This window comes from Panicum virgatum, chromosome 3K (genome assembly GCF_016808335.1).
Source record: "Panicum virgatum strain AP13 chromosome 3K, P.virgatum_v5, whole genome shotgun sequence".
NCBI classification, from domain to species: domain Eukaryota; kingdom Viridiplantae; phylum Streptophyta; class Magnoliopsida; order Poales; family Poaceae; genus Panicum; species Panicum virgatum.
The window spans coordinates 13,464,161-13,487,637 of NC_053138.1; the positions used below are offsets into that span (position 1 = coordinate 13,464,161).

The window sequence follows — 23,477 nt, forward strand, 5'->3', positions numbered from 1 at the left end:
GATCGATACGTGGAAGAGGATAGGGGTCTCTAGGACATGCCTTGTTGAGGCTGGTGTAGTCGATGCACATCCGAAGCTTCCCGTTGGCCTTTGGGACGACTACCGGGTTGGCCAACCACTCGGGGTGGTGGACCTCCTCGATGAAGCCAGCGTGTAATAGCATTGCGGACTTCTTCACGGATGAAGTTCTGCCGCTCCATGGACTGCTTCCGAGGCTTCTGGCGCACCGGCGTGGCGTCGGGGTAGATCCTCAGATGGTGCTCGATCAGTTCCCTGGGGATCCCGGGCATCTGTGACGGTTCCCAGGCGAACACGTCGACATTTGCTCGGAGGAAAGTGATGAGCGCGTCTTCCTATTTCTCCTCCAAATTTCCCGCGATGCAGGTGGTCTTGGAGGAGTCCGCTTCGATCTGCACCGTCTTCACGAGAACATCGTCCGGAGCAGACGGCTGAACCTTAGGTGCCTTTGTAGGCGCCCTGGGTTGTGAGGTGGATGGGTCCTCCTCGGAACGTGCAGCCTCTGCCGCCAGAGCATGCAGTCTCTCAACTGCAGTGACGGCAGCGGTGCGGTCACCCCGCACGGTGAGGACACCAATAGAGGAAGGCATCTTCAGGACCAAATACCCGTAATGGGCAATGGCCATGAAGCGGTAGAGAGCCGGCCGGCCAATGATGGCATTGAACGGGAGTTTCACCTCCGCAACATCGAACTGGACGCTCTCTGTGCGGAAGTTCTCCTCGGTCTCGAACGTGACTGGCAAGGTGATACTCCCCAGAGGGAACACCGGATGTGGGCCCACTCCAAGAGGGAGTCAGCTTGGACTCCGGGATCTGCAGCTGCTTAAACGCTGCATAGCCGATGACGTTGAGGCCAGCCCCACCGTCTATCAGCACGTGATAGAGCCTAACGTTGGATATGACAGGGGCGGTGACTAAAGGTAGTACACCAGCCCCAGCCATATTCTCCGGGCAGTCGGATGGCCCGAAAGAGATGGTGGTGTTCATCCACCTGTGGTGTGGCGCCGCTTTCGGGACCCCCGGCTTCACCGAAAGGACTTCTCGGCGAAGGGTCTTCACGTCCCGTCGGGATACAAGCTCCCAGCTTCCGCCGTACATTACGTACAGCTTCTTGCGGCGGTCGTCGTTGTCAGAGTCGGAGTTGTCGTCGTGGTACACGCCCTTCAGCTCCCGAGCGGGGGATTGGTACCCCAGCTCCTTCTCCCCGACAGTGGTCCCGCTGTCGGAGGCCTTCTCCTTGCCAGGCCGCTGGCGAGGAGGGGGTGAGCCGTCCTTAGAGGACTGCTCACGCCGCCCACTGACCCGCTTCACAAGCTTCTGGATCTCGCGGCAGTCAGCGGCGCTGTGGCGAGCGGTGGGATGCACTGGGCATGAACCCCCGCCGCCACCTTGCGGGCGAGGGCGTTTGCCATGCGCATTCTGGCCCCCAGTCGCTGCCGCGGCAGCTGGTGCCGCTGCTGCAACGGCTGGACCGCCGGGTTGCGGCTCCCCGCGACTCCGGCTCTGGTTCTTCTTCTTCTTGCCACCGCCCTGGGCGGTAGCACCGGAGCCACCAGCTTTGGCGTCTCCGTCTTGGGGGGCTGAGTGCCATGCACGGCCCTCAGCTGCCCTGGCACATTTGTCTGCCAGGGAGAAAAGCGTGGTAACGCTTTCCATCTTGTGCGTCGCCAGCTTCTCGAGCATCTTCTCATCACGTACACCCTGACAGAAAGCGGTGATAATAGATGCGTCAGTGATTCGATGAATGGTACCCTGTACCTTGGTGAAGCGCGAGATGAATGCCCGGAGCGTCTCTCCAGGCTTCTGCCTCACGGCGTGGAGGTGAGCCTCCACACCATGCTGCTGGTATGCACTGGCGAAGTTCGCTGTGAACCTCGCACAGAGCTCCTCCCAGGACTGAATCGTCCCTGGAGTGAGGTTCATGAGCCAAGTTCGGGCTGGCCCAGACAAGGCTACATGAAAGTAGCTCGCCATGACGGCGTCGTTACCACCAGCTGCTGTGATGGCGGTAACGTACACCTGCAGGAATTCTGACGGGTTAGTGATACCGTCGTACTTCTCCGGCAGGTGCGGGCGGAACTTGGATGGCCATGCCACCGCACGAAGGTGCTCCGCCAGCGCAGCGCAGCCCACCCCAGCCACCGGGGTGCCCGCCTGAATCCGGGCGTTCACCGGAGGCTTGGGTGCTGCCACGTCCAAGTCGGCATTGAGGTTGCAGCCTTCAATGTTGAGGCGGCGCTCTCGTGCCCTCTCCACGGAGATGCGGGCGTCCTCACCCGCGCGCCTACGGTTGAACTCCGCCTGCAGGTCTTCTGTTCGTGCACCCCTCACTGTGGGGGAGCGCACGGATGCCGACGCACTGCCCTAGCGCTGGTGGTAGGGTACCACCGCATTGCCAGGCGGAGGTCGTTGCCCAGTCCTTGCTGAACTGGGGGAGGCCTGAGCCAGATGGAGGAGACGGTCTACGTCATCCCGCCACTGCCTCAGGGCGTCTGGCGAGGCTGCTGCAATCGGAGGGTTGCGAAGCAACTCCCTAACCGCTGCCAGCGCTCCGCCGCTCGCAGCCTGTGAGGGGGCCCTTGATGGGCGCCCTGACTCTTGCAGACGCGTAGCGCGCGCCACCGCCGACGGTGGCTGCTCCACTGGCATGGTTGCCCCTGGAGCAGGAACGCGAGATGCGTGTGGCGTGGAGGACGCCACACCCTCCGTCATCTCCACGTCGTCCACCCGAACCATGGAGACGAGCAAGAGATGCACTGCGACCAGCTAAGAGCCCCTACCTGGCGCGCCAAATGTCGTGGTGTGGCAAACCACAGCCGGGTGGTGAAATGCACCTGCCTAAGCCCAAAGGGTGAGTACTCGGGGATTAGTTAGGACTAGTTCGATCTCGCTCAGGAACACGATGAACACAGCGGGTTAGAGTGGTTCGGGCCGCCGGAGCGTAATACCCTACGTCCACTGTGTGTTGTATTGTTTGAGTCTGGAAGAGCTTGGAGCTGAGTCTAGTGTGCGTCTGTGTGTGCCCGAGAGAGCTTGTCCTGTGCAGCGAGCGCCTCCCTTTTATATCTCAAGGTAGGCGCGTACATGGCCGTTGGGTCCCCGACAGATGGGCCCCAAACGATGTAGTATAAGATAACGTACTGTCCATACATTATGGCATTGCAGGTCAAGAAGATCTCATCCTTGGTTTGTCCGTGGGAATCTTCCGATCGGCGTGCTTTGCCCTGTCTTGTCGAAACGGCGCCAGGGTGTAGCGTGCGGCGTTACCTGCAGCGTAGCTGAACGGCCGTGTAGCTTGCGGCGTAGGCGGCATGATGGAAAAGTGACGTGCCGTTGTATCCATTTAATGCGGCAGATGGCTCTGCGCGGATGCGGCGCAGTCGGCTGCACTGTGTACCTCGGTAATACGCAGTCTACAGTGAGACCTGGCAAGGGCTGCCCCGCGTGCCGTGGCGGCAGAGCTCGCCTGAACCACCTGCATTGAATGCGATGGGTGGGCGAGTCTTCCAGCGGAAGACTCGCTCCCTCGCCCGCGCCTGCGGGACACGTGGCGGTTCCGGACCCCCCTCTGGCGGTATGTTGGTTCTACGTGCGCGGGAGGTCCGGCGGGCGCGGGGAGGTCCCGGACCCCTATGGGGGGTCCGAGCCCTCAGTTGTTGGCTCGGAGCTTCCCCTCCTCATGGACTCGTGGCGTCACCGGACCCCTCCCAGAGTGGGGAGCGGGTCCGGGGCCGTTGGTCTGGTGAGGAAAGAGCCTGGCCTGTGGGGCCCGGCTACTCCACCCCTTATGGCGTAGCTACGAATGGCTACGCGAGTCCTGCCTTGCTGCAGTAAGAGTGTGTATCCCTGCTACAGAATACCGACAAACCTCTACCAAACAGACTCTTAGTTTGCAAATCACTTCAGCTATGCGTGTTAAGGACTCCCGCTCACACGCATTCTTACCTCATCATAATGAAATATGCGCTCCAACAATTTTTTGAAAAAAAAAACCTCGTGCTGTATAGTGCATATGATGGAAAGGATGCAATGCTCCAATCTTTAGGTCAGAGCAGCACACTGAAGCTAAGCTTGCGTACAAAAAGCTAAGCTCAGACTATGGCTTGTTCTCTGCCTAAAGGAATGTGAAATGATTAGCAGATGACAGTCAAATTAATATTACTACGGCTTTGATAGCAGATGATCACTACAAAAAATCTGTTGATCCATGACGATTAAATTTCATCACAGATCACTGAAAAATCGTCATAAAACAATATCTATGACGATCTCAAATAACGTCATGTATTGAGCGTCATAGATCACACCTCGTGACGTTTCTTAAATTTTCGTCATAGATTGCTTGATCCATGACGTTTTAAAACCGTCATGAAATATCCCCGGGCCCCCGAAGCCCAACCCAAGCCCGTTTTCTATGACGAAAATTAACGTCACGAACAGTATAATTTTCGTCACAGATTCATTTACCATGTCATTTAATGATGACATGAAGGATGACGTGGATGTTGACTTGACGGTGACGTGGATAGCAATGATGACATGCCTGCTGACATGGCAATGATGTGGAAAGTGACGTGGCAATCGCACGTGACGTGGCAAGTGACATCAACAGCACAGCCCACAAGTGGATGGGCCCAATTCAGAGTAGGCCACAAAATTAGACCTGATTTTCAACCCTTTTATTAGAATAGTCATTACAACCCAGAATACATACCAAAATTGTAAGACCATTTCCCACAGCATCAAATCAAATACAATATCTCGTATTTACATTGAGAAGCACCTCAAAATTTACATGCTGTGGTAAATCATTTGCTAAAGCATTGACTGTACAGCAGGTTCAATTAAACAAAATAGATATGCAGTAAAAACAATACTAAATATTGACATTTGGCTGTGCGGATCAGGCCGAGGAATGGCATCACCTCCATTAGCCATGTAGATGTTGTCAACAAGCAGGTCATCATGATCTAAAATAAATGACAGCGAGTAAGTGTGCATTCATCGAAAAATCAAAACAAACAGAATGATAGTAAGAAACATGTACACAGGTGTATATGGAACAAGTGTAGAATCAGGAAACCAATTTGATGAAGCAATGTGTAGCAATTAACTGGTTGTGACCTATGATTAAAACATGTGAATACTAGCTCTGAATTTACATGTAAATTAACTTAAACTAGCACAAATGAATGCCAAAACGATGGGTTCCAAAGGCACCGCAAATTATCAAGTTCTTAGAATATTTACTAGCTCAGTATATCTGTACATTGGGTACTTCTGAAACAAACTCTCTCATTACTTCCATATAGTATATTTGCTAGTAAGTACCTCTTGATTTTCCCTTACGCTACTAATGGAAAATTAATATGACAAGCAGAATGGGTTCTTTATGGAACCTCCTTGGTGAGACACATAATCATGGCTACGTACCATCTACTAGTAAGTTGGCCCGTGCTAACGCTACGGGTAAAAAAAAACAACACATGTAATATTTACCTCCACATGAAAAACAATTTGAAAGTATCTATACTTCACTAGGATGAGGACCATTTCAACAACCTAAAGAAAATCACCTGACCAGGTAGAGCTGGAAAATTGGTGCGTTGAATCTTACCTTGCCAGTGCAAGCTTCCTCTCCTCTTCAGATGTAAGCTCTTTACATGTCTGTCTAGTGCAAGCTTCCTCTCCTCTTCAACAACAGAGAAACAACCAATATTAGCAGTTGCAGGCTTGCAACACACAAAAACACTATACTCTATGGACAAGTGCGCTAGCGAAGTTTCTTCAGAAATAAAAATCTTGCTGCTTATTAATTCGATTTCCTGTATAAAACAAATTAATTGTCTACTGAGAGGCACCACGGGCAGGCGCTGGGCACCGGTGCCACGACCAACCGGCCAGCGCCTCCATGTGCACGACGCCCGTAGAGCAGCAGCAGCAACATACAGTTGAGGACCCGATTCACACAAGATTAGACCATTGATACGCCACCCATGTTCTTGACCTTAACTCAAAACAAACAAAACCAAGTAGATTGTGATAACAAGTAACAAGTTACAAATCTGAAGCACCAAAATTGTACCAAGACAAAGTTAACTCATGGCAGACTTAAAAAGGATCTGCATCAGCATATTAACAGTTACTGCCAACATGAAATCCCCTCTCCCTCTCTCTACAAATAAAAATTCACCATATGTTAGTATTGTTTGACAAACATGACATATGAAACATGGATATCAGGAAGCATGACACCCTATGAAGTTGTAATACCTATTATTCTGGTAATATATATTCTCATATTATCTGGTTACGAAGCATGTATTAGTGAATCTGCGATAGAAAAGATGAGATATTATCTGGTTACGAAGCATGTATTCTCATAAATCACAGAAGTAGAAATCTCTCAAATGACAGGCATATTCAAGAAGCAATAAGCAATCGGCACACGTCACTCTCACAAGGAGATATCGACACGAATAACTACTTCTCCTCTGCGTTTACCTGCACAGGAACCGGTGGGTGGGCGCCGACTGTCGCAGCGCAGCGTATCAAGCTGCGCCGCCGCCGGCCCTCATGCCAGCATGGCACAAAAGCTACGCCGGCCTGCTGCGCGTCCGTCCAGCACCTCCTCGCGAGCGAGCGGCGATGCAGGAGGCCGCGCCAGCGCCGCCGGAAAGGAGAGGGCCGCTCCATGTCGCCCAGACAGAGGAACCCGGCGTCGAGGCAGATCCAGCCAAGAGAGTCTTAGATCCGGCGAGGGAGAGGGTATATCCGGACCCCGGCGGCACGCCGGCCGCGGCGTGCCTTGCCCCTACGGCGAGCGCCGCACGGAGGCCGCGGAGGGCCTCCCACCGCCCGCGATGGCAGCATGCCGGCCGCGGGGGGCCTTGCCTCGGCCCCTTGCAAGCAGCTAGGAAGGAGGGGGGCGGCGGCGTGTAGCAGATGCGGAGGGGCGGAGGGATTTGAGGAGGGATGCGAGGGAGAGAGGGAGGGGGATGGGAGGCTGGCCTAGGGTTTGCTGGTGTATTTATACATCTACAGATCGATCCGAGTCGTTGGATCGGAGATGGACGGTCGGGATAAGTTGGGCTCAGATGGAAAACAGGCCTAGCTAGTGTTTCGGCCCATTTCACAATTTTCTTTTTCTTTTCCTATTTTATTGCACCAATGTGAAGTAACATATAAAAATAATTATCTTATATACACTAATATATTTTCTAAATATAATAGACTACATATAATTTGTATTGTAGAAGATTTGATAATTTTCAAACTCATTTACTATTTTCAATGGTTTAAATGAATTTCTACATGTTTATTGAAAGTAATTACAATTTGAACTTTGTGTACCCAAAAAGATACAAAAATTGTAGAAAAATTATATTTAGGCTCATAGTTCCATTGCGGCCCCTGTCTCGGAGATGGATGAAAAATTCAATTGTCTTCTACGGATAATTCAAACTTCTTTCTCCAAATTACCATATAATAATTACAATAATATCCAAATCTAGTAAAAAAATTCTATATATTGATATGACAACGTATTTTTGGTTTATAAGCTTTCCATAAAAAACTTAAATAGTTTGCATAAAGTAAGACAATACATTGTTCACAAAATGGAACATTTCTTACATAGTTTCTTGTAATTGAAGTCAAACTTTGAGATTTGAACACATCATAACACAATCGAATCCGTATACAGCTCAATTTTAGACACCACCTTATGTTGACCATAACATTGAAAAATATCAAGTTACATTAGCAATTGTTATGCAAAAACATGTTTTTCAATTCTTTATTTAATTGGAATAAAACATGTATTACGAAACAATCAAGATATAGCAATTAGTGCACAAAAAAGCCACTAAATAAAAGATCCTGATTTTATAAAAATTCAGAAAAAAGAATCATCCAATTTGGAGTTCATATGCGGAAGAAATACTAATTACAAAATTTAATTCTGGATCAAAAAGAAAAAGATGAATCACACATCTGTTCTTCATTATAGGCCACGTCACAATACTAGTATATAAAAAGCTATTGTCCACTTAGTCACAAACAAAGACCCGGCGCATTGGTAGGTCACCCGGGTCTCGACGCCGTGGCCCGCGTTCGAGAATCCCCACTCCTCTCTGCGCCTCATTTTTGTCCAAATTATTAAAACATGAAATACTGCCGTCTATAAATAGGATAATACCAATCATCATCACAACCGAAGGTGTAGAGCAGTTGGTAGGGCTTGCCCTTCTGGTCCTGATGATTAGAGTTCGATGCCCTATAAGCGCATATTTTTTTATTATTTTCCAAATTAAATCACGAATATTAGTTTATAAAGAACTTTGAGATGTGAACAAACCAGCAAGTAGCGTAGTGGTGAGGCTTTTGGTTCCCTTGCTCAGGGTCGTGGGTTCGATCCTCCATCCCCACGCGCAACATTTTTTTTAATTAAAGGTTGCGGCGTGGGGCTGCTTACTGGGCTGTTGATTGGGCTGGTGATCTGGCCTTGCTGCTGACCCGGGTGGTGACCGAGCTGCATCCAATCAAGAGAAGTTTTTATAAAAATATTGAGTACTAAAAGATATTTGCCTACCAAATGACACGTAGCTCAACAGTAATTGCACAAGCATTCTGTTTGATGGTTGCAAGTTCAATTCTTACAATCTCGCTGAGGCATGGTTATAGTTCATATCCTAAAAATAGAAGAAAATTTTAAATGTTTGTATATATAAATAGTTCAGACCATATGTAAATAGATTTAATTTCCCACTCCATCTCAAACAAAGGCATGGTGCCGCAGTAGGGTAGAAGCAAATAAGCCAGAGAAAAAAAATCTAATAATAGCAATTGTCATGCAAACAAAGGACACTGAATGAAAGTTCATGATTTTTATGAAAGATCAAATAAGAGAAGCAAAAACTTGAATTGAAAATGAAAAATGTCAAAACATATAGTTAAAATAGCTATGACGATTTTTATGACATTAATGTTAAAACGTCATGTTTTGTGGGCTCAGTTATGACGAATTCAATAAAACGTCATATTTTGTGGGCTCAATTATGACGAATTCAATAAAACGTCATAAAGTTCTGGGCCTAGGGTCCATACCTTCAAATTCGTCATAGATTGTGTGCAATTGTGACGCTCCATTAAAATGTCATAAAATTTTCGTCATAGATCACCACATTTTTTTTGTAGTGGATTAGCCGACATCCGGTCCGCTGCCTGAACATATCCATCCGCGCAAATTGAGCTTATTGAGCGCAGCTGAAACTAAAAGAGACATATCCATCCGCGTGTCGGATAAAACCTACTGGCTGCCCGTGACCGGACGCCGGCGTAACTGCATGCAACCTCCGAGCGAGCGGCTCTGCCAAACAGTTCATCCTATCCAGAAATAAGCTTGCGCGTGGACCGTCCGTGCGGCACGCGCGCATGAGAAGCTTGCACGTATTAGGCGCAAACAGAAAAACAGGCCAGGGCGCGCTGCGCTGAAATAGGCTTTACTTGGTTTGATTCGACACATGCCCTGCTATCTGTTTCGATCTCTAGCCATGCTGGCCGACACGTCGCATATCCATCCATGGCGTCGGCGCCTATAAAAGCGGCGGCGATGGGCCGGCCGAAACCGTGCTAGCTCTCTGCCTCTCCATCTCGACTCTTTGTGGTGCGCAAGGGGAGGAAAGGAAGGCAGAGGCCTCCGATCCGGATCAGATCGTCTCGTCGATCCATAATAAACTAATCAACCACCACTAGTTAGCAGCAACTAACCCGTCCCCAATCCACTGCAGTTTCTTGATTGCGGTTTCACACGCTATCAGTCACTCTCTGTCGCGGTGGTCGTAGCAGTTGCGGCCATTCGCAAGAGAGGAGGAGGAAGCGCGGCCGGGAAGATGGTGAACGCCGACGCCGTCCGCAACATCGTCGGCATCATCGGTACGCATGCAGCAGAGCAACATTTTGATTAAATTTCTCGATCTGCGTGGATGCATCGTCGTGTCGTGCGCTGAGAATGAATCTATCTATATAAATAATCGATCGACTGCGCCGGGGTGCAGGCAACGTCATCTCGTTCGGCCTGTTCCTGTCGCCGCTGCCGACCTTCATCCAGATCGTGAACAAGGGCGACGTGGAGAAGTTCGTGCCGGACCCGTACCTGGCGACGTTCCTCAACTGCGCGCTGTGGGTGTTCTACGGCCTCCCCATCGTGCACCCCAACAGCATCCTCGTGGTCACCATCAACGGCACGGGCCTCCTCATCGAGACCGTCTACCTCTCCATCTTCTTCGCCTACGCGCCCAGGCCCAAGCGCCTCAAGATGCTGGGCGTCCTCGCCGTGGAGCTCGTCTTCCTCGCCGCCGTCGCCGCGGGGGTGCTCCTCGGCGCGCACACCACCGACCAGCGCTCCATGGTCGTCGGCAGCATCTGCATCTTCTTCGGCACCATCATGTACGCCGCGCCGCTCACCGTCATGAAGCGAGTCATCACCACCAAGAGCGTCGAGTACATGCCCTTCACGCTCTCCTTGGTCAGCTTCCTCAACGGCATCTGCTGGACCACCTACGCGCTCATCCGATTCGACATCTTCATCACGGTCGGCCTCTCTCCCTTATTACCTGACCGTTTCGATCGGCCATCCTATATATGTATATATATTTATATATCATCATCGCGCTGCATATAGAAACTTATATATATATATATATATATATATATATATATATAGACACACACACATGCGTAAATCTATATAATTGAACTGCATGCAGATCCCCAACGGCCTGGGAACGCTGCTGGGCTTGGCGCAGCTGATCCTCTACTTCTGCTACTACGGGTCGACGCCCAGCAAGCCGAGCGGCGACGGTAATAGCGGCATGGAGCTGCCAGTGACGGCCGGCGACGAGGGCAAGAACTAGCGCCGCCGCGCCGGCTTAATTAATTTCACCTCGAGCCGGATTCCGGCCGGCCGGGTAGGAGTTGTGTTTGTGTCAGTGTGTGTGGCTGTATGTACAGGTACTGCGGGCATGAGCAGCATGCACGAACGCATGCCAGTCTCGTCGCGATCCATACGAGGGCACGCAGCAAGCAAAAGCCTGCTAGCTGTTTTTGCCAGGTTTGGCTTCATTTCTGGGAGCCTTTTGTTGTCCGTGTGTGTGTTTGTAAGTCGTTGTTGCTAACTTGTTTGTTTGGGGAGTAGGGCCGCAGCGCAGGGCTTTGTTGCTGCATTGGCCGCACCCGTAAATACTTATTGTGCTGCTTGGCACCCTGCTTCCCTATTTTTCTGAGGGCTTTTTGCAGTGCAAGTGTGTGCCTATTGTTACATGGAAAATATAGCATGCAATACAAGTATATAGAATTCATCAAAAGCACATAAAAATATATGGTAAAAAGGTGTCTTACAATTACAGACATCTTAGAATCAACGATTAGATAGGAAATGGAAGAAAAAAGTATGTGCTAGTAAAGGCTAGAGCCCTAAGTTTTTGTATTTAGCCCAACACCCCCTAATCTGGGCCGACCCGGCCGAGGCCCGAGGGCCTCACTCCTTGTCAGACGTTCATTCAGGAGGGCTGCGAACGAGTAGCACGGCTTTCGACCCGCCTCGTCACTGTACACCTCGCTCCGATCTAACCAATTAACCAATGCAAATTTTCCGGCATGCATCTCGCCATCTCCATCGACAAGACGACAACATGCGATTAACTACTATCCATGGATCAATCATGATCACCCTTCTTTGATTTGATTTTGATCTAGCAGCGACATGGAGCACGAACACATCACGTACGCCAAGAAACGGGGGCAAAAATTGCTGGCAGCCAGCACGCAATTAAATTAATCACTGACAAGGCAAACAACACTAGCTAGAGTTGCGGAGGAGGATCGGAGGCTCGCTCACGAACCAGATCCGGTTCAGGCGTCGGCGTTCTCCAGGTAGCTCGCGTCTTCGTCGTCGGAGGCGGCGGCGGCGGCGGCGCTGCCGGGGGAGCGGCACGACAGGGAAGACGCGGAGCGCGGCGTGGGCGGCCGCGCCAGCCGCCGCCCGAAGCTGTCGTAGTGGATGGCGCCCGCGAAGTCCAGCGGCTGGCACCGCTCCCCCATCAGGATCCGCCGGCTCCACAGGGCCACCTCGCCGCCCTTCTTGTCGATGGCCGCCCCGCGAGCGCACAGCGCCGCCGCCGCCGGCTTCTTCCTGTGCCGGAGGAGGCGCCGGGTGGCGCGCGACACGCGCCGGGTGCACGTCCGCACCAGGCTCGACACCCGCCCCAGGAGCTGCTCCGCGTAGCCCGCCGCCATGGCGATCGATCTCTCGCTGCCGGACGGCGCGCGCGGCGTGCAGATAAGAACTAGTCGTATCCTGCAATGCAACGACCCGATGATCGAGGGTTTAAGAAATGGTCATGGCGATCGGCGGGGCGCCATGCGTCTGTCACTAGTGGCTCTGCCTTTTCACTGCGCTAACTTACCGCCGATCGGGATTTGACTGCGCAATCATGTCCCCCACTCCTATTTTGCTTTCTTTGATTCTCGCATTAGGATTATTGATTTGGATGTCATTAAATAAACAAGAAGTAGATCCACGTTATAAAGATTTTGAAAATGTGGATACTCAACGGAGGCATTAGGAATGAAGTATTTGATTTTTTTAATAAAAATTATTTGAAAAACATCGACAAAAAAGATCTCTAAATCTCAAAGCTGTTTAGTGTTTACCGTGCCAAGGGAAGAAATATAATTTGGGTTGCACATAAATATAGTATTGAATACGTATGCAATGACGTAAACCTCTAAACTATTTAAGATGGCGTGCAATGCATAACGCACGAGACCCATATATGAGCGGCCTATAAAAGCACACAATTACCCCCACTTCCGCCCCATCGTTATCTCTCTCTTCTTCTCTATCCCCTGCCGGCACACCCGCTTCAAGCGCCGCACTACTCCTACAATCACATAGCACTCGACCTCGTGCCTTCACACACACACACATATATATCCTTTTCGCACATAGTCAACACCTATCAGAGCCACCATGCCTACAATTTCCTTCTCTACGAAGGAGAAGGGATGCCCGCATCGCCATCGTCGCCGACCCTTTGTTCTACTGGGACTCTATTTCGCCGACAAATCATGTTCTAAAGGATTTTTTTTTTCATTTCTTCCAAAAAAGACATCCAATCTAGGCTTCCACTGTTCCACATCATCAATGGCACCTCCATCCACATCCTTCTAGCCAAGCCAAGAACGCACATGATCCTCCCAGCCCTCCGAACCACCTCCCGGGATCCCGCCGCGCCGATCCACGCGCACACAGGTCACTGCTGACGCCCACAAGGCCGCGCCGCGCGGAGCCCCCGCGCCGGGCATGCACCGTGCCGAAGCCTCCTCTCGCCGCGGCCGTACAAGTGTCGCGCCGGCGGCGCCGCGGCGTGCAAGTGTCGCGCCGGACGGCTGTCGCGGCGCGCGGCCGGCCGCTGGCTGGCGCGGGGAACGAGGGTAACGCCAGCCGTTTCAGCGCCTTTCCGGAGCCGCTCCCCCCGCGGCCCCGGTTTCCGCGCGGCGCGGCGCGGCGCCCACAAAGATACTTTGCATTGCTTGCAGCGGCTGGCAGCGCCCCGCGCGCCCCTCGTGCCCGGCGCGCTATAAGACAGCGGGCTTGGGGCCCCGATCCAGGCATCCATCAGCGAGGAGCGCACAGCTGACAGCAGAGAGCTAGCAGCAGCCATGGCCGGGGGCTCCGGGAAGGCGACCTACTACGCGGTGCTTGGCGTGGCTCGTGACGCGTCCGCCGGCGAGATCCGCGCCGCCTGGCGCCGCCTGTCCCTGGTGAGTGCGCGGCGCCGCCTGTCCCTGGTGAGTGCGCGGCGCCGCCGACCCCCTTGATTTTTGGCTAACAAGCGGCACGAGCACACGGCGGTGGCCGCAAGCCTTAACCGCCGGGCTGTGGAGTTGCTTGCAGATATGGCACCCTGACAAGCTGAAGGGGGCAGCAGGAGATCACTCTCGTCAGAAGGAGCAAGCCCTGGCCAGGTACCACGAGATCCAGGAGGCCTACAAAGGTGAGTGCTTTATTTCACCTGCGACGTGCAGAGCTCCATCGAGACGCTGAATTTTTCTGACGGGAGTGCGTGTCCTTGCGGAGTGGCAGTGCTGTCCGACCCGTCGAGGAAGGCCATGTACGACCGGGCCCTGCTCCAGCAGCAGCGGTTCGACGATGCTGCCAACGGCCGCGACAAGGTAAGCCAGCCGGGGAGGGCGGCTGCGGCTCTTGCTAGTATTTGCTTGTACGTTCAACTGATCGATCATCACGGCCACCGTACGGTACCCAGCTTGGTAGCTGAAGTGCCGGAATTGGACCTGATCGATCGATCAGTCTCGTGGTCTCGTTCCGTGACACCGTTGCGTACGTACAGAAATCTTTGGTCGGCGTGCTGGAGCGTCCTGGCGGCTGCGGCACCGTGGACGACCCGTCGGACAGGGTCGACAAGATAGAGATCAAGATCAAGAGCTCCTCCTCGTCGGCTCGCACCGGCAGGCCAGCTTCTGGACGGATCGACCTGTCCTTCACCTTCACCACCGCGGCGGCGCCCGACGAGGGGACCAGCCCCGGCGGCGGCGGACCCCGGAACGCCCGATGTGCAGCAGGCTCCTCCTCGGCCCCGCGCCGCCGTGCCGCCCCGCGCTCGAAGCTACAGACTTTGATCGAGGCCAGGCTGCGGTGCGGCCGCAAAGACTAGCTATATATGCTCCGTTCGCCGGCCGGCGGCCCACCGTGCTGAGAGCTCAAGAAAATAATCGTAGCCTAGCCTAGCTCGCTCCTACTTGCATGTATCCTAGCGCTAGGTTACCAAAGCTGTCTGTCCAGTCCAGCAATGGTGGCATTCATCCGGTACCCGTGAGTCCCGTAACAAGAGATGTGTCCTATGAATCCGCCAGGCTGATCGTGCTAGCAGTGTGTGGCATCACCCAGCAGGGAGAGTATCTGGATGTTCTTGATCTTTCAAAGATCAAATAAAAGCTTTGCTTATTCTCATTATATATGTTTTTGTGCAAATACCTTCAGTAATATACCGTTCAATTAATTCGGTGCTGTTCTTTTTCCTGAGTTCTTGCTTCTCACGGCCGGGTAGGGCTAGTAGCAATTTTCGCGCTCACACGCCACGCCACGCCACGCCACACCTCCAACCGTCCAACGCCTGGCCGTTATGGGCTGGGCTCGTTTTGAGGGTTCGTTTCAGCAGGCCCAAATCGTCGGACGTCCTCCTCCCTTCTTCGACGACGATGGCGGCGGCCGCGGCGCCCACCACCGAACGAACGGGGCCGGGGGTGCTCGACGACCGCACTAGGCGTCGGTACGGCGGCGGCCGGAGCACAGGAGAGAAAGAGAGAGAGAGAGAGAGAGAGAGCAAAAGCATTTGCCCAGGCTGCCCAGCTAAGCAAGGACTGAGTTGCAAGACGAATACGTCCACCGTCCTCCATGGACAACGGCGGCGGCGGGCGTTTGCCGGAGGGTCTTCCACAAGCGCGCGGGGCGCCGGCGGTGAGCCAACTGGGATGGGGGCCCGGCTCCGGCTGTTCTGTAAGGTTTTTTTTATGCAAATCGGAATGGTTAAAATCCCCTCCTCTGCGCCGTTCTCTCCGCGACCCACGGGGAAAATGGGACGTGTGTGAACAACGCTCAGTCGGCAATTTTGCAAAAATGCCCTTATGGTTTATTGAAATCAGTCGGTAGTCCAACTCATCCGATCGGAACAGTAAAAGACTTATATTTTTTTTTGCGTATAGATCCCTAATGTAAATTTTATTTCAACGTTAAGAAGAAAAAAATCGAGAACTCTTATCGTTTTTAAAAAACCACCCGCATTACGTTTTTCGGAAACCCCCCTCCCTAGTCCAAACCGCAAACCCTACCACCCTACTCACTCACATCCCCTCTCTCTCCTTCCTTCTCTCCCTACCGCCGCCGCTCTCCCTGCTTGCCCGCGCGGCCGCGCCCGCCCCTCCGCCTCCGCCTCCACTCGCCGTCTTGCTCGCCGCCTACCTCCACTGCCACCGCATCTTCTCTCCCGCAGACTTGCCCAGCTCGGCCCCCCAACCTCTGCCTCCCCGGCACGCGGCCTAGCCCGGCTGCAGGGCCTCCCGCGCTAGATCTCGCAGGGGCGTGCTCGGTGCGGCGGCCGGCGACCCTCCAGCGCGGAGGCCCTGGCCGGGCTTGGCCACGGCACCGGAGGCCTCGGCAGGCTTGAACCGCCAGATCTCGCGCCGGCAGGGGCTGGAGCTGCAGTGGCACGGCAGGTGGCTGCGGGAGTGGCGTGCGCCTGGAGGGAGCGGCGACTGCTGGAGTTGCAGAGCTGCGGTCCCTCCCTTCGCTCTCCTACTGTCGGGTGCCACAATTAGGGACACCCTAATCGGGGTACTAAGACCGCTTTTAAAAATACAAACACCTGTTAAGTCAACTAGGCCCACGGCCTCCTTCCAATCCGGAAGAAAGGAAAAGACTCAATAAAGCCCAGCATGCGGCCCATTCACGTCCCCCTCGAACCCGCGGGACGATCTCCGCCTCGCTCGAGGGTCCCTCCCGGGCCCGCTGGACAATCTCCGCCTCGTTCGAGGGTAGCGAATCTACCCTCGAGCGGGTGATTCATTCTCCGCCTCGCTCGAGGCCGTCTCTCGGCACAAGGGACAAACGGCCCCGCCGCCCAACTGCCCGCCGTACGAAGGCATTAAAATCCAGCCACTCCGCCACGGCTCAAAGGACGGGCGGCGTCAGAACGCCACTCCCACAGTAGATGTGACCGGGGTCCCATCCGCTGACCCTGGTCATCACTCCGCCATCCCGGACGCTGTAGCAGCACCTTGGGACCTGCGACGCGGGACAAGACAGGCTCGGTACAACTCCCGCCGACCTTCCGGACCCGCCCCCCACTGAGGAAGGGGTCCGGCGACGTCACGTGTCCCCCGGACCTTCTAGTGTGCACACCCGCACTCCGACAGGGGGTCCGGGGCCGACTCGCGCCATTACTACCGCCAAGGCACTGCAGGACGACCGGCGCCGTCCCCGCGGGACCAACGCGAAATCCAGGACAACAGCAACGTGCGCCGCCTTCCCACAGTATACTTCCTACAGTGTCTCTGGGCACTCGTGCACGCCGCCCCCTCCTTGTGACTATAAAAGGGGGAGGCGGACCCCTTTTAAGGGTCTCTGGGCTCATCTGGATGCGAGGCTCTAACTGGACTCTAGTCTGCCGGGTCTCTCTGATTTTTATCTCCCAAGAGAACTCTCACACTACTGAGCACTCATCTCAACCGACTCCACTCCTAGCAGAGACTTGGGAGCTCCCCTCCCTCTCTCGCCTCGCTTGTATCCCCCTACTACAAGCACCCCGGGTGCAAGATAATACAGTGCCCTCGCACACCCCCTTTGCTGGATGTACGGCCCCGCGGCCGGAACCAGGATAAAACCGTGCGTTACTGTGATTGCCTCTTGCATCATCATCTGGTACGAGGAAACACGCAGCATTTACTAGTTGGGATCCAGGCCCCCGGGTCGGGACACCGACAGTTGGCGCGCCAGGTAGGGGACGCTGCGTGACATTTCTCTCTTTTTCCCATTTGATCTCCAGGAATGGCGAGCAGATCCAACCCATACCCTATGGGTGTTTCGGATCCGTTCCTAGCGGGACGCGTGATCTCGTTCGGGAGTCTCGAGTTCAGGGCAACCGGCAACGGTTACCTTATGCAGCTCCTCTCTCCCGGACGCAACTCCATCGCTCCGACTTCGCCAGCCCGGCGCAACAGGCGCTCGGGTCAGCGTTCGCGACAAGCACGCGCGGAGCGGCGTCGTGCGGCACGCCACAGCTCCCCCACGTGGGTCGAGGCTGGCATGTCGCAACTCAGCATCACGGCCAACGGGGCCACCGTTTCGTCATCACGTACATCGGCGTCATCTGCGCCGACATCGTCACCTGCTGCGGCACTAATGCCTCCCAGGGGGGGCTTGACTTCGGCGTCGCCCTTCCCCTTCGGGATGCGCAACGCTGCCGCCCACGCCTCGTCAACCAGCGCTAGCTTCATCGAGCGTGAGGATCTGCCGGGTCATCATCTTCGGTCGATTCGCAGCCCCATCGCGTCATCTCCTGACAAATCCTACCCCGAGACGGCGAGCTCGATCGCCGACGACATCGACTTCTTCATGAACAACTTCGTAGCCGAGGAGGCCGAGGACTACTCCGGGGTCCGCGACCCCGACGCTCTCCGCGCGTTCCAGCTGGCGACGGCCTATTGCCTCACCTTCTCCGAAGACTCCAGCGAGGGGGATTTCGATCCTTCCAGGGAATGCTTCATGGCGGACCTCGTGGACGAGCAAGACGACAATGCTCCAGCCAACGACGAGGACGGCGGGGCGAACGTACGGGCAAAGCAACCGGTGGTCCCGCCTGCAGCCCCTTCCTCGTCGAGTTCAGCGGCGCGACAAGCTCAACTGGCGCAGCTCAACGAGCTTCAAGCCAAGCTCGACGAGCAGCGTCAACAAACCTAGGAGCTACTCGCCGCACTCGAGCAGCAGCGTACCGCGCCTGGTGCACATGCCCAGGCGGCGGGACGTGTTGCCCGGGAGCGCATCCTGGCCGACGACAACGTCGACAAATCTCCGGAACTGAAGACGGCGGGCGAGAAGCTCGTCGCTGCGGCCTACCTACTCCAAGCTATGCCCGAGCCATCGACACCTTTGGGCCGCAACTTGCGCCACGAGGCACAGGAGCTCATCGAGCAAGCTGCCGTGCAGCAGGCCGAGAGTTCTGCGTCTCATATGCGCTCGAGGGCACCGGAGCAGCGTGATGGGACTGCGCGTCAGGACCGCGAGGTTTCCGTGCACACACCCCCAGCGGGGAAGGGCAAGGCAGCCGTAGCGCCCGGCGTGAGGGCACCCTCGGTGCACGAGCGCATCGGAAGAGTTCCCGTAAGGGAGCGAATCCGTGATACTCGCGGGTACGCTGGCGACGACGACGCCCGCAACGTCATCAACGGCAGGAGGTACACCCCTCGACGGGGTGGACGCTTCGACCCTGAGCACGATAGGGGTGAGTCACCGGAGCCTCCGAGCACTCGGGTGTTCAGCCGGGAGATTCGAACAACGTCTTTTCCCCCGCGCTTTCGACAACCCAACACCCTCGTCAAATACTCGGGCGAGACTGATCTTGCAGTCTGGCTCAATGACTACCGCCTAGCGTGCCAGTTAGGCGGCGCGACGGAGGACGTGGTCATCATCCGCAACCTCCCTCTTCATCTTGCTGATGCCACACGAACGTGCCTCGAGCACCTGCCTGCGGATCAGATCCACAACTGGGCCGACTTGGTCCATATCTTCGTGGGCAATTTCCAGGGCACGTACGTGCGCCCTGGGAACTCCTGGGATCTCAAAGGATGTCGCCAGAAGCCCCGCGAGTCCCTGCGTGACTACGTGCGACGCTTCTCCAAGCAGTGCACCGAGCTCCCTAGTGTCACCCACGTCGAGGTCATCAACGCTTTCCTCGAGGGTACGACCTGCAGGAACTTGGTGCATGAGCTTGCCAGAAGCCGACCCGTCAACACCAATGAGTTGTTCGATGCCGCCACCAACTACGCCGCCGGCGAGGAGGCTGTTGGTGCCATTTTCGACGACAAATCAAGCAAGCGCAAGGATGATGCGCCCGCGGAGGGCGGCAACGTCAAGCCCAACGCCCCCGCCAAGAAACAGAAGCGGGGGAGGAAGGGAAAGAAGCCGGTCCCGCCGAACCAGCGCGGGTCGGGGTAGGCAGAGGACTCCGAGGAGGCCTTCGCAGCCGCCCCAGACCGCAAGGGACCTCGAGGCCCCCCTCGAGGCGGCGGTGGCCAGTTCGACGACATGCTTAAGAAGCCGTGCCCTTACCACAAGGGCCCGATCAATCATACCCTCGAGCAGTGCGAGATGCTCAAGAAGTACTATAACCGCGTCGCGCGTCGCGACGAAGACAAAAAGAAGGATGCGGGCGACAAAGATGGAGATGACGAGTTCCCCCCAGTGGAGAACGCCTTCTTCATCTTTGGAGGAGCAACGACGAATATGACTCCTCGGCAGCGCAAGCGTGAGCGCCGCGAAGTCTTTTCTGTCACTAAAGCCACGCCATCCTACCTCGACTGGTCGAAGGATACCATCGCCTTTGGCCGCGAGGACCACCCCGACTACATCCCGCATCCGGGACGGTATCCACTCGTTGTCGACCCCATCATCGGCAACACTCGCTTCTCCAAGGTGCTCATGGACGGAGGCAGCGGCCTCAACATCATGTACGCCCCCACCTTGGAGCTCATGGGGATCGGACTGGACAAGCTTCGCCACAGCAAGTCGCCATTCCATGGCATTGCGCCGAGGAAGTGAGTCCAACCCCTCAGCCAGATCGATCTGCCTGTGTGCTTCGGCACAGCAGCCAACTTCCGCAAGGAGGTACTCACTTTCGAGGTGGTGGGATTTCGAGGGTCCTATCATGCCATCCTTAGTCGTCCTTGCTACGCCAAGTTTATGGCCATCCCCAACTACACCTACCTCAAGCTCAAAATGCCGGGTCTGAAAGGCGTCATCACCATCGGCTCTTCGTTCGAGCACGCCTACGAGTGCGACGTTGAGTGCGTTGAGCGCGCGGAAGCTCAAGCGGAGGACGAGGCCCTCGCAGCCACCCTCGACAAAATGGCGAGCGAGGCCTTGGACTCCACGCACCGACACGCCGGGAGCTTCGAACCCGCCGAGGGTATCAAGAAGGTGCCCCTCGACCCGAGCCACTCCGACGACAAGGCGGTGCAGATCAGCGCCACCCTCGACGACAAATAGGAAGTGGTGCTCGTCGATTTCCTCCGCGCCAACGCAGATATCTTTGCGTGGAGCCCCTCGGACATGCCTGGCATACCGAGGGAGGTCGCCGAGCACTCTCTTGATGTCCGACCCAACTCCAAGCCGGTGAAGCAACGCCTGCGACGCTTCGACGAGCTCAAGCGCCGGGCGATCGGCGAGGAGTTGCAGAAACTTCTGGCGGCCAGATTCATCAAAGAGGTATTTCATCCCGAGTGGCTAGCTAATCCAGTATTAGTGAAGAAAAAGAGAGGAAACTGGAGGATGTGTGTGGACTACACTAGTCTAAATAAGACATGTCCGAAGGTTCCCTTTCCTTTGCCACGAATTGATCAGATTGTAGATACTGCTGCGGGATGTGAGCTCTTATCCTTTCTTGATGCTTACTCCGGTTACCACCAAATCAAGATGAAAGAGTCCGACCAGCTCGCGACCTCTTTTATCACACCTTTCGGCATGTACTGCTACATTACGATGCCCTTTGGCCTCAGAAACGCCGGAGCTACCTATCAACAGTGTATGCTCCACGTTTTCGGAGACCATCTCGGGCAGAGCGTAGAGGCATATGTCGATGATATCGTTGTAAAATCTAGGAAGGCGGACGTCCTGGTTGCCAATCTCAGGATCGCATTCGATTGCCTACGGGCCAAAGGGGTAAAACTTAACCCCGAGAAGTGCGTATTCGGGGTGCCTCGAGGCATGCTCTTGGGTTTCATTGTCTCCCAGCGAGGCATCGAACCCAACCCCGACAAAGTCTCGGCCATCACTCAGATGGGACCGATCCGAGACTTAAAGGGGGGTACAGAGGGTCATGGGATGCCTAGCGTCCCTTAGCCGTTTTATCTCGCGTCTCGGCGAGAAAGGCTTGCCCCTGTATCGACTCTTGAGGAAAACCGAGCGCTTCACATGGACCCCCGAAGCTCAAGAAGCCCTCGAAAGGCTGAAGGCATCGCTTACCCGTGCTCCCATTCTTACACCACCTACGGGCGGCGAGCCCCTCTATCTATACGTGGCTGCGACGACCCAAGTGGTCAGCGCGGTGATCGTGGTTGAAAGAGAAGAGGAGGGTCAGGCTCTGCCCATCCAGCGGCCGGTGTACTATATCAGCGAGGTGTTGTCTGAAACCAAGACACGCTATCCGCAGATTCAGAAGCTGCTCTACGCAGTAGTGTTGGCTCGACGCAAGCTGCGCCACTACTTCGAGGCCCACCCCGTCACCGTGGTCTCGTCTTTCCCTTTGGGAGAGATAGCCCGCAACCGGGAAGCCGAGGGTAGAATTGCCAAATGGTCTGTGGAGCTAATGGGAGAGACTCTCACCTACGCCCCCCCGCAGAGCGATCAAGTCCCAAATCTTGGCTGACTTCGTGGCTGAGTGGACGGACACTCAGCTACCCCCATCACAAATCCAGGGCGAATGCTGGACTATGTACTTTGACGGGTCGGTGATGAAAACTGGTGCCGGTGCCGGCCTCCTCTTCATCTCACCCCTCGGAGAACACATGCGGTACGTGATCCGCTTGCATTTCCCTGCTTCGAACAATATGGCGGAGTATGAGGCCCTCCTCAATGGCCTCCGCATCGCCATCGAGCTCGGCGTCAAACGCCTTGACACGCGCGGCGATTCTCAACTCGTCGTCGATCAAGTCATGAAGGAGTCTAGCTGTCATGACCCGAAGATGGAGGCATACTGCAACGCGGTGCGCCACCTCGAAGACAAATTCGACGGCCTCGAGCTCAATCATGTCCCGCGTAGGTACAACGAGGACGCCGACGAACTGGCCAAAATAGCCTCGGGGCGGACCACCGTCCCCCCGAATATCTTCGCCCGCGACATCACCAAGCCCTCCGCCGAATTCAAGGACCGATCAGAGCCGGGCCCCTCGTCCACCGGGTCCCCCGACGGGAACCCCCCAGCGGACGGGGTCGAGCCCATGGACATTGACTTTGGGACCACCTCCGCGGACGAGGCCGAAGCAATGGAAGTCGACGAGGCCCCCACTTCGCGAGACTGGCGCATCCTGTACCTTGACTGGATGATTCGAGGGATCTTACCCTCGAACCGTGCTCAGGTGTGGCGCCTCGCCAGGAGGGCCAAGTCCTTCGTCCTAATCGACAATGAGCTACACAAGCGTGGCCCCTCGGGTGCCCTGCAACGATGCATCCCCATCACCGAGGGCAAGGAGCTGATCCGCGACATCCATGCTGGCGTTTGCGGCCACCACGCCGCACCACGCACCCTCGTGGGTAACGCATTTCGGCAAGGCTTTTACTGGCCCACCGCGGTCGCCGACGCCACTGACGTCGTGCGGACTTGCGAGGGTTGCCAGTTCTACGCTCGAAAAACACACCTCCCGGCCCATGCCCTGCAGACGATCCCCATCACATGGCCGTTTGCCGTGTGGGGACTGGACCTCGTCGGTCCGCTGAAGAAGGCGCCCGGGGGCTTCACCCACTTGCTGGTGGCGGTCGACAAATTCTCCAAGTGGATCGAGGCTCGACCCATCGGCAAGATTAAATCCGAGCAAGCAGCTCTATTCTTCAACGACATCGTCTTCAGATTCGGGGTCCCGAACTCGATCATCACCGACAACGGCACCCA

General features: G+C 55.1%; 3 protein-coding genes and 1 long non-coding RNA gene across 5 annotated transcripts; 2 read left to right on the forward strand and 2 right to left on the reverse strand.

The window, feature by feature from the left end:
* Positions 1 to 4,665: 4,665 nt before the first annotated feature.
* LOC120700485 lies at positions 4,666 to 6,996 on the reverse strand. 2 transcript variants are annotated; one of them, XR_005685920.1, is made up of 3 exons: positions 6,523 to 6,996; positions 5,636 to 6,351; positions 4,666 to 4,988 (listed from the first exon to the last, which is right to left on the reverse strand). It is a non-coding gene; the product is annotated as an uncharacterized LOC120700485 (long non-coding RNA). The 2 variants fall into 2 exon arrangements; XR_005685919.1 differs by lacking the exon at positions 6,523 to 6,996 and having other exon boundaries at positions 5,636 to 6,516.
* A 2,915-nt stretch (positions 6,997 to 9,911) lies between these two features.
* Positions 9,912 to 11,287, forward strand: LOC120700486 (bidirectional sugar transporter SWEET5-like). Its single transcript, XM_039984744.1, has 3 exons — positions 9,912 to 9,954; positions 10,077 to 10,612; positions 10,788 to 11,287. Exons 1-3 carry the CDS (start codon positions 9,912 to 9,914, stop codon positions 10,932 to 10,934), a joined length of 726 nt encoding a protein of 241 aa, XP_039840678.1. The 3' UTR covers positions 10,935 to 11,287.
* A 644-nt stretch (positions 11,288 to 11,931) lies between these two features.
* On the reverse strand, positions 11,932 to 12,315 carry LOC120700615. Its single transcript, XM_039984863.1, has one exon. The coding sequence runs from the start codon at positions 12,313 to 12,315 to the stop codon at positions 11,932 to 11,934; it is 384 nt and encodes a 127-aa protein (XP_039840797.1).
* Positions 12,316 to 13,596: 1,281 nt separating this feature from the next.
* LOC120700487 (chaperone protein DnaJ-like) lies at positions 13,597 to 15,055 on the forward strand. Its single transcript, XM_039984745.1, has 4 exons — positions 13,597 to 13,845; positions 13,979 to 14,078; positions 14,168 to 14,256; positions 14,433 to 15,055. Exons 1-4 carry the CDS (start codon positions 13,744 to 13,746, stop codon positions 14,754 to 14,756), a joined length of 615 nt encoding a protein of 204 aa, XP_039840679.1. The 5' UTR covers positions 13,597 to 13,743; the 3' UTR covers positions 14,757 to 15,055.
* The last annotated feature ends 8,422 nt before the right edge of the window (positions 15,056 to 23,477 follow it).

Excerpts from the sequence above, each read along its gene's own strand:
- LOC120700486 (XM_039984744.1), top strand. The coding sequence starts at position 9,912 with ATGGTGAACGCCGACGCCGTCCGCAACATCGTCGGCATCATCG. Across the intron at positions 9,955-10,076 it reads CAACATCGTCGGCATCATCG|GCAACGTCATCTCGTTCGGC; the intron begins GTACGCATGCAG and ends GCCGGGGTGCAG. Across the intron at positions 10,613-10,787 it reads GATTCGACATCTTCATCACG|ATCCCCAACGGCCTGGGAAC; the intron begins GTCGGCCTCTCT and ends AACTGCATGCAG.
- LOC120700615 (XM_039984863.1), bottom strand. The coding sequence starts at position 12,315 with ATGGCGGCGGGCTACGCGGAGCAGCTCCTGGGGCGGGTGTCGAGCCTG.
- LOC120700487 (XM_039984745.1), top strand. The coding sequence starts at position 13,744 with ATGGCCGGGGGCTCCGGGAAGGCGACCTACTACGCGGTGCTTGGCGTG. Across the intron at positions 13,846-13,978 it reads CCTGGCGCCGCCTGTCCCTG|ATATGGCACCCTGACAAGCT; the intron begins GTGAGTGCGCGG and ends AGTTGCTTGCAG. Across the intron at positions 14,079-14,167 it reads GATCCAGGAGGCCTACAAAG|TGCTGTCCGACCCGTCGAGG; the intron begins GTGAGTGCTTTA and ends GCGGAGTGGCAG.